Here is a 15,032-nt window from a genome sequence, read left to right as displayed (position 1 = left end):
GGTCAAAGAAGACCGCGACAAGGTGCTGGTGGTGAGTAAAAGCCTTTCGGATGCCTGATTCCAATCGGAGTGAATGGTCAGTTGGAGATAACCATGCCTGGAAACCACAGTGATACGGGGACAAAAGGCCCCGAGATTAGAGTACCCAACATAATCTAAAGCTGACCATCCTTTTGAGCAGGTATATGCACATTAATACTGCAGAAATTAACTTGTATGTCTTTCACTATAACACTTCTAGCAATATGTGACTCAAGGTGGGCTAACACAGCTGACAAATTTTCAGTGTCTGAGATGATATGGCCCAGACAGTGACAACTATCGGCCTAACAGTACAAATCAGTGTGAGCTGGCTCCTGCAAACAGTATGTCTGGATGTACAATCAACCTTCATCCTCACCACCATGCTGAGGAACGGAAGGTGGCAACCCCTTTCCACCTCCACTGTGAAGTGAATATTTGGGTGGATTGAATTCAGATGTACTAAAAAGCCATTCAAATTCTCACTTCCATGAGGCAAAACAATGAAAGTATTGCTTATGTATCTGAAAAAGAAGGCAGGTTCAAATACCGCCACCTCCACCAGGGTGTTTTCCATAAAATATGTTGTCAATAATAAGTGGCAAAGGGCTCCCCATCACAACTCAATCTGTCTGTCCATAGTACCTTGTTGCTGAATAAAAAACAACTGGAAGTCAACACGTGTTAAAATAGGTTTGTTATTTCAGCACAAAATCTAACCTCAATTACCACAATGAATCAGACTGAGGAATATGTGCGAAGAGGGGCCACAGCAAAAACTTACTAAGTGTCAAATAATGGAAAATCCAGGACGAAATGTAACAATATTATGAAAAGGATAGTTGTTAATCACCATACAGTGGAGATGCTGTGTAGCAGATAGGTACAACATAAAGATTGTCACAAAATAAGCTTTCAGTCAACAAGGTCTTAATCAAAAAAAGAAGACACACACACACACACACACACACACACACACACACACACACACACACACAAATGAAACTTGCAGACACACAGACACATGACCACAGTCTCTGACAGCTGAATCCAGACTATGACAGCAGCAGCAGCAGCAGCAGCAGCAGCAGCAGGGCACCATGGAAGAGGCAACTGGATGTGAGTAACGATGAGACTGGGGCAGAAAGGGGGAGGGATAGCAGGGTAGGGGTGGGGGATGGTGAATTGCTGGTGGGGAGTGGGGAGAATGCAGGAACGAGGTGGAAAGAGGGTAGAGCAGCTAGGTGCAGTCGGGAGGTTAGATGGAGGGTAGCGGACGGTGGGTGAGGGGGGGGGGGGGGGGTAGAAAAAAAAGGAGAGAAGTAAAGAGACTGGGTTGGCTAGTGGATTAGAGGGATATATAGTGCTGGAATGGAAACAGGGAAGGGGGTAGATGGGTGAGAACAATGACTAACGAAGGTTGAGGCCAGGAGGGTTATGGGACCATAGGATACATTGCAGCGAGAGTTCCCACATGTGCAATACAGAGAGGCTGGTGTTGGTGGGAAGGATCCATATGGCACAGTCTGTGAGGCAGTCATTCAAATGAAGGATGCTGTGTTGGGCGGCATGCTCAGCAACAGGGTGGTCATTTGTTTCTTGGCCACAGTTTGTCGGTGGCCATTCGTGCAGACAGGCAGCTTGTTGGTTGTCATGCCTACATAGAATGCAGCACATTGGTTGCAGCTTAGCTTGTTAATCACATGACTGGTTTCACAGGTAGCCCTGCCTTTGATGGGATAGGTGATGTTAGCGACTGGACTGGAGTAGGGGGTGGTAGGAGGATGTATGGGACACGTCTTGCATCTAGGTCTACTACATGGGTATGAGCCATGAGGTAAGGGATTGGGAGCAGGGGTTGTGTAAGGATGGACGAGTATATTGCGTAGGTTGAGTGGACGGTGGAATACCACTGTAGGAGGGGTGGGAAGTATAGTGGACAGGACATTTCTCATTTCAGGGCACGACAAGGGGTAATCGAAACCCTGGCGGAGAATATAATTCAGTTGCTCCGGTCCCAGACGGTACTGAGTTACGAGGGGAATGCTCCTCTGTGGCCAGACTGTGGGACTTTGGGAGGTGGTGGGAGACTGGAAAGATAAGGCACAGGAGATTTGTTTTTGTATAAGGATGGGAGGATAATTACGGTCAGTGAAGGCTTCAGTGAGACCCTCAGTATATTTTGAGAGGGACAGCTCATCACTGCAGATGCAATGACCACGGGTGGTTAGGCTGTATGGAAGGGACTTCTTGGTACGGAATGGGTGACAGCTGTCAAAGTGGAGGTATTGCTGGTGGTTAGTAGGTTTGATATGGACAGAGGTACTGATGTAGCCATCTCTGAGATGAAGGTCAACATCCAGGAAGGTGGCTTGTTGTGTTGAGTAGGACCATGTGAAGCTAAAGGGGGAGAAGATGTTTAGGTTCTGGAGGAATGTGGATAGGGTGTCCTCACCCTCGATCCAGATCACAAAGGTGTCATCAAGGAATCTGAACCAGGTGAGGGATTTAGGATTGTGGGTGTTTAGGAAGGATTCCTCTAGATGGTCCATGAATAGGTTGGCACAAGATGGTGCTATGTTGGTGCCTATAGGTGTACCCTGGATTTGTTTGTAGGTAATGCCTTCAAGGGAGAAGTAAATGTGGGTGAGGATATAGTTGGTCATTGTGACTAAGAAGGTGGTTGTTGGTTTGGAATCTATTGGGTTTTGGAAAGGTAGTGTTCAACAGGGGTAAGGCAATGAGCATAGGGATGTTAATATAAAGGAAGGCGGCAGTAATGGTGACGAGCAGGGCATTGTGTGGTAAAGGAACAGGAACTGTGTTTAGTTGGTGGAGGAAATGGTTGGTACCTTTCATACAGGTGAGTAGGTTCCAGTTGAAGGTTTTGGTCTACAAGAGCAGAGATTCCCCCACTGAGAGCACAGTAATCAGCCACAATGTGGCATCCTGGGTAGTTGGGTTTATGGACTTTTGAAAGCATGTAGAAGGTAGGAGTGCATGGAGCCATAGGAGAGAGAGACTACTCCAGGGAGAGGTTCTGGGATGAGCCTAAAGATTTGAGGAGAGACTGGAGATCCTGCTGGATTTCTGGAATGGGGTCACTGTGGGAGGATTTGTAGGTGGATGTATCTGACAGCTGATGGAGTCCTTTTGCCAGCTAATCCTTGTGGTTCAAAACAACAGTGGTGGAGCCTTTGTTCACAGGTAGGATTATAAGATCAGTATCAGTTTTTAGGTGGTAGGCTGCGGTTCTTTCTGCTCATGTCAGGTCAGTTTGGATGTTGAAGGATTTGGGAAATGATAGTGAGACATGTGTGTGTGTGTGTGTGTGTGTGTGTGTGTGTGTGTGTGTGTGTGTGTGTAGTCCATTTTTGACAAATGCATTGTTGGCCAAAAGCTTATTTTGTGACAGTCCTTTTGTTGTGCCTATCTGTGATTCAGCACCAGCGCTATATGGTGAGTAGCAACTATCCTTTTCATAATATTGTTGCTAAAATATCAGAGTCATTAAAATGCAGTCTCCCTAAATGATGTAGGAAATTCATTGGGTTCTGAAGGTGATGTACATCCTAACCTACTAGTGGGCTAACCAGAGTATCAAGATGTTTTGCTACACAGCATGCCTGAGCACCAATGTTACTGATAATCAGCCTAAGAGAAAGCCCAATGTGGATTATCAGGATGGCATAAAATGTAGGGGGACAAAACAATAAGAGTTATGACTTTTGACAGTCTCAGATACTGTAATATTACCCTTGGGCATAGGAGCCCCAGTGAACACATGACATACTGCTCTCCCAATCTTCTCTGGTGCATCAGAAGGTAGTTTAAAAACAGCCTGTTTGACACGACTTGTAAAACCAAGAAGCGAGAAATGATTGAGCATAGGTGTAAAGTTTAAACCTTTCCATAACAGAGAAGCTGCATCGTCCAAAGCTTTCTTCATGAGATTGATCGCAGAATGTTGAGATGCAGTATTACACTCAAGAGTCACTGAAAAGTTCCAACTTAGTCAAATGCCGTGCAGTAGCAAAACGACATTCCCAGACCACGACTGAGGAACACCATCTACCCATGTAAAGAAAACGTGGAAATTTTTAAGCAATCATCACAAGAAGCCAAAACTATTATTGGAAACAAACACCTACTGTCAGGAACTACAATGGACGCTTTCACGAACAAGCCCTAAAACAGTGCATTGCTTGTTGCGATTAGCACTTTGAGAATTAATATCACACAAAACTTTGGCAAATGTTGGAATGACGTTATGTTCTCAGCACGATAACAAAGAGAAAAGCACACAGTGCAATCTCACTCTCCTACAACAACATTTATTTAACTTCTGCAAGCAATAATACATCTCCTTCCTGCGAAGGCCAACAATGTGAAACTCGAGTTTCTCCCGCCGTATAAAATGTGTGAAGAGCTTACAGGAATGAAGTTGAGTGAAGTCTTCAACAACCGCTGATATTTCAAAGTGTTGACTTGCCTTGAACATGATCGAGTACACACCTGTGAAATATTGGTACTTGTCAAAGATAACACTTGGCTGCATTCCCGTAAGTGATTTGAACATTTTATACGTGAAGAGAAACTCAAGTTTCATATTTTTTGAACAGTTTATGCTCTCTCACGTAGTACACATGGCTCTGATGCAACTAGGGAATCACATCTTGGAACGACATACACATTTGCTAAATCGAAATCAAGGATATGAAATAATAAAGAATGGCTTTTTGAAACATATTTTAACTCTATGTTGGAGCTAATGAGAGAAGATAAATAATTTTTAGCAGTGGAACGTTGAACTGCTGGTGATGTACAAAACACCTATTCAAGTGTTATTTATACAGAATTATCTGCACATCCTATCAACTTTCTGAATAGACTACCATTGTTCCTACAGGTAGGTCATAAATGTTGTGCACTTACAGTGATTGTGGAATAACACTTTCTCCAGAAAAAGGTGTCAGTATGAACTACCAAAGACTATACAATGGGATTAATTTTTGTCATTTCTAGACAGACAAAATACCACAAAGGAAAATAAAATAAGGGAGTGTGGGAGGGAAGGAGGCACAAAAGATATTATAACAACAACAAATCAAAAATCCAACATAGAATATGCTGAAACTGTGTTACGGTTTCAACTTCTTGAATATGAGGAGGGCAAGATCTTTATTGATCAAAATGCAAAGTTATACAGTCATTTACAGTAATATGTCTGATATTACACATACATACAGCCACATACATATGTAAAACACTATTTTGTACAAGAAGAAATCTAAATGTACCCATTCAAGATTGTAGAAAAACAAAACATTCAATTTATATGCAATGTCTTTTGTTATAGAACTTCACTGACACCGTTTTGTCTTCTTCTCTTCAATTTTGGTTTCCTTTCCTTTTTAACTAACTTCACTTATGCTCTCACACACAGTGCAATGAACAACAGGAAAAACTTCACAAAAAAGTTATATCTTGTCTTCCATTTAGAGGTACAGCAACAAAAACTTAAACATTTCTCTCTCGTTCACTCTCTTCCGATCAATAGACACACAGCGGTGCAACTGAGTACTGTTCTGCACAATTCTTCTTCCAGTCAAATACGGTAACTCATAATGGTATAGCAGGATGGAAAAAAATAAATAAATACAATGAGGTTTGAACACTCTACAGAGCTTTTTGAACACAATTTACATACATTTAACTTTAAAAAATAACAAGTAATAACAGTAAAACTTAATTCAGTACTCACCGTTCCATATCAATACAAATCTGAAACCTTCTTACAGTCATACACTTATATTCAGAAAAAGAAATTCTACATAACAACAACCTGACGGCTTATATACGCAACGTCCAATCAAACAACAAAGCACCGCACCGGAGCATTAGCTATTTGCCTGGTTATAACACAAATTGCTATTTTTGCTAATACTGAATAATTTGTATCTAATATTGTACCCCAAGCCTCACACACAAAACAAACAATTTCTTTTTCTCGCTCTAAGGAAATAATTTTACTCAAATGCTCCACCTACACGTCTTAGCTTACCGCCCTTGCAAATTATCGTGTGACAAAGACATCAGGCACACTCCAAGACATTTAAAAATTGCAGCCACAAAATGTCAGCATCTTGCCACAACATTTTGGTTGTACTAGGCAGCCAAAATATTTCAAGTTATAGGCTTCATCCGGCTGCAATCCTGAAATATCACGGAATATTCAGTATGCAGAAAAACTTCGAAAATCACACGTAAGGCACATCTGACTTTGACAATGGGCAGCACAGAGTATGTGTTAGGTGCACATCATAATCAGAAATTCCACTCGCCCTATTTTGTAAGATTTGCAAAGCAGAAATTCTATACTAAACTTAGAGACCACTGAACATGCAGCAGAAAATTAGTGGTGCAGCTCTGGTGACAAAACGAATGAGATGTTGTGAAGAAAGTGGGATTTGATTTTGGCGTAATACTGTTGATGACAGTCATGGGAAAGCACTGCTCAAGTATGCTTATAATGGGAAAATAATACTATATTAGATTCTATGCCATTCTGACAAGTAGCCAGAGATTCACCAACAGTGTCATAAATTCCTGCCATTATGGGTACCAGTATGACATGTGCCAATCACTTGCTTCCTGTTTATTTTCTGACAGGAGATTGTCTGACACTTTACTCAGATTTACCTCAGTGAAATGGAATCTACAAGAATGATTATGACAGGTGATTCACATTGTGTTTGGCTCCATCCATGAAATAAGAAAAAAACTACTTGATTTTCAAAAGTTTTGTTGTAGGATGAAACATATTCTGCTAAATGAGAAAGTTAAGGAAGAGACCCATTTTAAAAAGTGTATTAGTAACAGTTTGAAAACTAATTTGTTGAAACATTGGTGAAGATGGATACTGGAGCTGGACATTAGTACTGTGACTTGTGGTACCAAATAAGAATTGGTGAATAAAGAACACACACGATAAACTGGATACTTAAGGGTATCATAATTCCGAACAAGTGAACTGCAGAGACAGGGAGACCTATGAAAAACCAACCCAGGAGCATACGCAAATGAAGATTCTCAAAGTGTATCGATGTGACACAATCTTCTAAGGTTGCTCGTCGTGTCAATCTACACTGTGTCCATTTGACAGACTGTGAGACTTCAGCACTCACTAAAAGACTGAAAACTGGAAAGAGAGAACATGCTTGCTAAAACATCATGGATACACTGCAGACTGATGTGAGAAACCCGAGAACATTGTATTGCACCATAGGGGCAGCACAAGGAATTTGAGTAGTGGCTATTTTATTTTGCGGAAAGGGTTAAAGAAATCATAGCCTTTATTGTCATGGTAGTTTTGGAATGGGTTTGTACGCACAAGATTGTCAGTAAATGTGTGAGCATTACAACATTACATGGCTGCAAGGAGCTTTTAGGTGATGACAACTATCAAGTTGAAAATACTGCTGTTTTAGGAATTTGGAAGGAACAATGAGCACAGTGTGAAGATGAACGCCGGCCAACTGACTTTCAACAGAGGAGGCAACATGCAGCTACAAGAAATATGTAGTACAGGCTCACCACAAGCCAGTACTGAAATGATATCACCTACAAACTCAAAGGAAATGAGTACGGAAGATAAAAGAGTTCTGACATGTTCCACACCCACGAGAATCATCTCATTTTTTGGGTCTATGGTATGAAAACTGAATCTTATCAAATCTAATCTAATGTCCTATTGACAAGGAGATGACCGGGCAAACTGTGAGCTTGAAAAGGACAAGGATAAGCAAAGGAATTGCTTGTGTTCTACACAAACGAATTATCCTCAGATTAATGTTACATGATGTGAGGAAGTAAAAGAACAGCCAAATCCGGATGGCTGGACAGAGGTTTTAAACCTCAGCATAATTAGGGATATTGATGAGAGTACAATGCCTTTATCTCAGTACCATCTCACTCACCGTCTAATAACATCAAACACAGGGACAGACTTCTGAACACCTCAAAGGAAGCTCAAATAGGCAAGCTGTGAATTAATATGAGGGAGACATTTCTATTTACTGGGCCATGCTCAAAACATGTGTAGAAGTTTCGCAGCTCGAACACGGATTCCCACCTTTTGCACGCAGTGCTTGACTGGTACAAGTGCTGATAAACCCTCCTAATACACTCCTGGAAATGGAAAAAAGAACACATTGACACCGGTGTGTCAGACCCACCATACTTGCTCCGGACACTGCGAGGGGGCTGTACAAGCAATGATCACACGCACGGCACAGCGGACACACCAGGAACCGCGGTGTTGGCCGTCGAATGGCGCTAGCTGCGCAGCATTTGTGCACCGCCGCCGTCAGTGCCAGCCAGTTTGCCGTGGCATACGGAGCTCCATCGCAGTCTTTAACACTGGTAGCATGCCGCGACAGTGTGGACGTGAACCGTATGTGCAGTTGACGGACTTTGAGCGAGGGCATATAGTGGGCATGCGGGAGGCCGGGTGGACGTACCGCCGAATTGCTCAACACGTGGGGCGTGAGGTCTCCACAGTACATCGATGTTGTCGCCAGTGGTCGGCGGAAGGTGCACGTGCCCGTCGACCTGGGACCGGACCGCAGCGACGCAAGGATGCACGCCAACACCGTAGGATCCTACGCAGTGCCGTAGGGGACCGCACCGCCACTTCCCAGCAAATTAGGGACACTGTTGCTCCTGGGGTATCGACGAGGACCATTCGCAACCGTCTCCATGAAGCTGGGCTACGGTCCCGCACACCGTTAGACCGTCTTCCGCTCACGCCCCAACATCGTGCAGCTTGCCTCCAGTGGTGCCGCGACAGGCGTGAATGGAGGGACGAATGGAGACGTGTCGTCTTCAGCGATGAGAGTCGCTTCTGCCTTGGTGCCAATGATGGTCGTATGCGTGTTTGGCGCCGTGCAGGTGAGCGCCACAATCAGGACTGCATACGACCGAGGCACACAGGGCCAACACCCGGCATCATGGTGTGGGGAGCGATCTCCTACACTGGCCGTACACCACTGGTGATCGTCGAGGGGACACTGAATAGTGCACGGTACATCCAAACCGTCATCGAACCCATCGTTCTACCATTCCTAGACCGGCAAGGGAACTTGCTGTTCCAACAGGACAATGCACGTCCGCATGTATCCCGTGCCACCCAACGTGCTCTAGAAGGTGTAAGTCAACTATCCTGGCCAGCAAGATCTCCGGATCTGTCCCCCATTGAGCATGTTTGGGACTGGATGAAGCGTCGTCTCACGCGGTCTGCACGTCCAGCACGAACGCTGGTCCAACTGAGGCGCCAGGTGGAAATGGCATGGCAAGCCGTTCCACAGGACTACATCCAGCATCTCTACGATCGTCTCCATGGGAGAATAGCAGCCTGCATTGCTGCGAAAGGTGGATATACACTGTACTAGTGCTGACATTGTGCATGCTCTGTTGCCTGTGTCTATGTGCCTGTGGTTCTGTCAGTGTGATCATGTGATGTCTCTGACCCCAGGAATGTGTCAATAAAGTTTCCCCTTCCTGGGACAATGAATTCACGGTGTTCTTATTTCAATTTCCAGAAGTGTAGTTCTGAGTAGCAGCAGACAAAAGACTGTCAAAATAGCAAATCTAATAATTGAGCCCACGGTAGTTTCCTCTTTTCCCTCTATTACAGACTGTCACAAAATTTCAACACTCAAATATACAAGGGGTAGTCAGTTTTCATCATTGCTTCAAATAAATAAATCTACATACTTCATGTTTGTTTTTCTGCAGTGCTGGTAAACACTGAAATCTCCACAGCACAGTACTGTTACATGATGCTAGAGGAACAAAACAAAATGGTGTAGCTTACTGATTAAGAGTAGTATTGTGCGGTAATTTCAGCAGTGGTTGAAATGTTTCAGCTCTGTCAAGTCAATCCAGATGGCTGAAGAAGTCATCAGGATTGGCCACACACTGCTACAACATTTATGCTGCTGCTGAAAACAAAGTACCACACAGTACTACTCATCAATAGGCTACACCATCTTGTTTTGTTCCTCTAGCTACATGCACAGTACTGTGCTGTGGGGATTTCAGTGTTTACCGGCACTGCAGAAAAACAAACATGAAGTACGTAACTTCATTATTTTAAGGCAACGATTAAAATTTTAAAACTATCCCTCGTAGAAAAAACAACAACTACCTAATGCTCAACAGACAGATAGATAGGTAGTCAATACTGTGACAATAATCTCTCTTACCTTTTATCGGTGTTCGCTTAGATGGCAATCCTTCGATAGTAGGCAAGACTTCTTCTGCCTGTTGTACCTTATGCCATGGCAAATCCACCAGTTTTCGCTCCTACATATAAAAAAATATATACATATTGTTAGACTGCAATTTGATGGAGTCGAACAGATAGATTAAAAGCAAAATCACACAAAGCACATTAAATTTAAATTTTAATAGACATACTAGCACAGAACATATTTACATAAACAAATGCAAATAAATTGCGAACACTGTTACCGCTATCAAGTGAGGGTATCTGCTTTATGACCCTCCAATGCAGTTGAAACAACTAAATATTTTAATCCTGGGAGCAGAAAATGCAAGTTAAGAGTAACTGCAAACAGTGATTGGGAAAACACCCCTTTTAGCTGTGGATGACCATCTCGAATCAAAATTCACTCTCAAGTTTCCTCTTTCTCTGAAAAGAATCAATGTTCCTTTAATAACAAGGCTTCATCATGCAAATAATTCCAAGGATTTTACATAATAAAAAATCTGGCAGATATGATTAAAAATTAACTACTTACAGGAAGTTGATAACAAATGATGTTCGCAACAAATAACAGAAACCGACACTGTTCCCAAAGGAGGCAGAGGTGAGAGAAACACACGTTTCTCTTTCACCACTGGTCAGCTAAAGTTGAAATTGCTAAGACTATAAATCTGAGGGTCACCTTCATTCAGCATGAATATAATCCTCAAACTGAACACATTTCCTGCTTGGAAAACATACAGAAGAATTGCAGATGTTTCAAATCTTTGTTAACTATATCAGCATACTGCTATCTGCGACAATGTATCAGGATATCAGTAATTCAGCAGTTACAAAATTCATGCTCAGTTTTTGTGCCACTAGTAATGGGCACTGAATACAGCTTTATTTTGCTCCAGTTTCCACAAACGCACCACCACTTCTACTACAAACAGTTTTTCAGTATAGTCCTCATCCAGACATTTTATCTTATGCCACCTATTTGATAAGGCTCTGGATGACCTTTCAGTCTTACTAATCTGCTCTGCTTCTCAACCAATTTCATACTTCAGCTACATTATCATTTTTAACTATTACTACTGATCTTATGCTTAGCAGTTACAACAAACTCGACAGCAAGTCGGGCTGTTTACACATCAACCAATACAATGTAAAGAGCCCAACCCAACAGATGACCTAATTTCAAAAAATAAAATTATTTTTATTTGTTTGTGCAATTTTTGTGAGTGACTAACGTAAGCCAACTTCAAATCTAATTTCAGGTAACACACACCACAATTTTCAGCAGAATTTTACATGATAGGCTACCACACGAGCGTGAGAAAAAAAAAATTTGCTACAATACTGAGAATAATGCTGTAAAATGAGGCCTTAATGTTTTGAACTGTAATTTTTTTTCAGTTTAAATTAATGTTTCCAATTTGTTCCAGAGAAGGAGATGTGATGGCAACACTATCTATTGCAGTAAGCACTTGTGGCACGAGGCGCAATGGTACTAGATTTCTATAAAATTTTTCTATAAAATTTAGTCACTGCAGTCAGGAGAGAGACAGGATGGGAACAATAAAAATAGCAAAGACGATCTTTGATTGACAGCAATCTGTTGCAATTTCATATTTGAAATCACTACCATGTGACACGTAGCTACGCACATATAAATGAAATTTGAACTGTACAAACTTCAGAGAAAAGTCGAAATGGACTGTTACAATTTTGTTTGGCTAATTAACTGGAGTACTGGACACAAGGTCATTGATCAAGGAGCAGAGTAAGCAAATCATCCTCGACTGTAATACAGCAAACAAAGATAATAAATTAAAAACTAAAATAGCCCATTTTTAATTTGTCTATGTTACTCCAGGTGCCAAAAGAATATTCTGTAAGAAGTAATAAATATTTAATGGAGATGAAATCTAATCTCTATTTAAATGATTTTTGTTGCATGCCACTAGTACAAGTAAGTTTGTGAGAACCTTACAGCATCAGCATGTCTCAACATAGCAGATTCCCCTATCAAAAGACACAATACAGTTCCCCAGTATTTTCAAACAATAACAGTCTTCCCACCTGATGGCGCATCCTTTCCCAATTAGTCTCATATACTATGTCAAATGGGAAAGACTGGTTACATCCATCACAAAATGTAATTTTCACTGTTTGAAACATACTTAACTCATTAATATCATTCAGGGAAATTCCCCCCTCTGTGGGGCCATGAAACTGAAACTACATGAAGTAATGCAAGTAAGATGTATGGTAGCAAGCAAAATTTACAAGTTCATTTCTACCAAAATCCATTAAGGTAAAATTTCTCTTGAGTACTTACCAATACATTGTAATAAATTTTACTTCTTTGTATTACTACTATCTTTTGTTGGTTCCATTCAAAATGTGTCTGTATGAAAGAGAATGGCTGGCCAGTATGTATATTCAGATAGTAAAACTGCATGTAATGCGAACTTTCACAGTTTTCTCCAGAATATATGACAGTCATTTAATAATTAAAAAGGCAAATTGATCTGGGGGAAAAAATGATAGTAGGGCAAGTTTGGTACTTTTATGGCTTTAAGCTGGCATCACTGGGATAAGCCCTGATCAGCTGATGTATCAACATTGTTTTGTTTATAGCCTCAAAACTACATTTCAAGATGGTGAGTCTGCTTGAAACGCACACATTGGTTGAACAACATTCTGTTATTCATTTTTTACTTGCTGAAGGTGAGAAACCAGTGAATATATACTGTAGAATGCCTAAAGTTTATGGTGAAGGTTGTATGAATCGTGCAAATTTTTAAAAGTGGGTAGAGCAGTTCAAAAATGGTCGTGACTCAGTGAATGAGGAACACAATTCTGGCTGACTAGTTGCAGTTTCAACTCCCTCACTTGAAAATCAAACTGACGACATTATTCTTGCCAACCGCCGTGTGACTGTGAAAATGATAGTTGATAAGGTTCAAGTTAGTACTAGTACAGTTTATAACATTCTCTGTAACAAGCTGAAGTACTGCAAAACATGTGCAAGATGGGTCCCAAAGGAGTTGACGTGCCTACACAAGGAAACAAAGTTGAGAGTTTGCACAGAGCTAAAGGAACATTATGAAACAGAATATGGGGAATTCTTCAACAAAATTTTAATTTGTGATGAAACTTGAGTTCGCTGTTATAAGCCAGAATCAAAAAGGCAAAGCACGGAGTGGAAGCACACCAACTCACCTGTCCAGAAAACATTCAAAACCTAAGCATCAGCACGAAAAGCCATGTTGATGGTGTTTTGGGGTGCTGAATGTCCAGTTTTTTGTGATTATTTCTAAGAGCAGCGTACAATGAACAGCCAATACTACTCAGATTTGTTTTTAAAGAATGTGAAGCCAGCCAAGAGAGGCATGTCTAAGATCTCAGAGGTGACGTATCCAGCAAGACAATGCATGTCCTCATATTGCTCAACTAACCCATTAAACCATCAGAAAAAAGTGTGTGTCAATTCCTAAGGGACCAAACTGCTGATGTCATCGGTCCCTAGACTTACACACTACTTAAACCAGCTTTCTCTTTTTCTTTTATTTAAACTATTCATTTACTGACAAATGGAAATGTTAGTTAACAAATACTGAAACCATATTTTCTAATATTAGTATCTTTTATGTTTAAATACTGGTAGTATGAGAATAAATTAGTATATTCACTGTCCAGTCACATTAATGTAACCATCTGTCAAAAGCCTGAGTAACCGTGTCAGTGTGATCCTGGAAGGGACCCACAGGGATGTGGATTCTTGCCGATTCCAGAGCCGTGGCCAGCTACACTAGGTTTCTCAGTTGAGATTCCACAGTGTGGACAGCCCGATCAAAGTGGGCGACAGATTCTCGATTTGGTTTAAATCTGGGGAATTTAGTGGGCTAGGGAGTGTGGCAGTTCACCCTGGTGCTCTTCAAACCACACATGTACACTGCAAGCTGTGCGATACATTTCATTGTCCTGCTGGTAGACACCATTGTGCCGAGGTAAAACGAACTGTATGCAGGTGCGGTCACAGTCCCCAAGGATAGATGCATACTTGTGTCGGTCCACTGTTCCTCCCAGAATGATGACACCCAGGGAATGGCACGAAAACATGCCCCAGACCGTAATACTCGCTCCTAGTTTCAGGGTATTTGCTTTCAGATGTTTCATGCTGTACATGCCAACTACCATCTAAGAAGGCCACCTGTCACCACTCAGCAGTGGACATCCAGACGTGGTACTGGCATGCAAATTACAGCCATCATCACAGATGAACAGCAGTCGGCACGGGTGCACGAACTAGGTGCCCACTGTGGAGGTCCGTGCAGCAAAGTTCAATGAATTGTCATTAAGGAGACACTGTTGGGAGACCCTCAGTTTGTCAGGGCGGTCAGTTGCTCAACAGCTGCACGTATATTCGCCCGTACGTAGCTCCATCGATGGTTCACGATGCACCACGGCTGCCTCAGCATGTTTCGGATAGTGCCATTTTGCCGTGCACAGTATATTTTAACCGTGGCAGCATGCAAACAATTTAGAAACTTAACAGTTTCAAAAATGCTTCCATCCTTGGCACGAAAGCCAATGATCGTGCCCTTTTGGACATCACATGAATCGCACACCCCCGTTTCAGCATTATGACAATGACTCCTCTATTTTCCGCATCCCCCAACACAGATTATATAGCCGCCACTGTTAGTGCCACCAACTGCCATATGCA

General features: G+C 41.9%; 1 protein-coding gene across 3 annotated transcripts in view; it reads right to left on the bottom strand.

The window, feature by feature from the left end:
- The window catches only part of LOC124717330 (zinc finger matrin-type protein CG9776), a 278,463-nt gene that overhangs the window by 115,402 nt on the left and 148,029 nt on the right, over window positions 1-15,032 (bottom strand). For all 3 annotated transcript variants that reach the window (XM_047244160.1, XM_047244161.1, XM_047244162.1), the window contains one exon: window positions 10,290-10,389. In XM_047244160.1, the coding sequence (XP_047100116.1) occupies window positions 10,290-10,389 (100 nt within the window). The remainder of the gene's footprint in view (window positions 1-10,289; window positions 10,390-15,032) is intronic.

The sequence above is a fragment of the Schistocerca piceifrons genome, chromosome 9 (assembly GCF_021461385.2).
Source record: "Schistocerca piceifrons isolate TAMUIC-IGC-003096 chromosome 9, iqSchPice1.1, whole genome shotgun sequence".
Taxonomy (NCBI): Eukaryota; Metazoa; Arthropoda; class Insecta; order Orthoptera; family Acrididae; genus Schistocerca; species Schistocerca piceifrons.
This window is presented reverse-complemented; position numbering and strand designations above follow the sequence as displayed.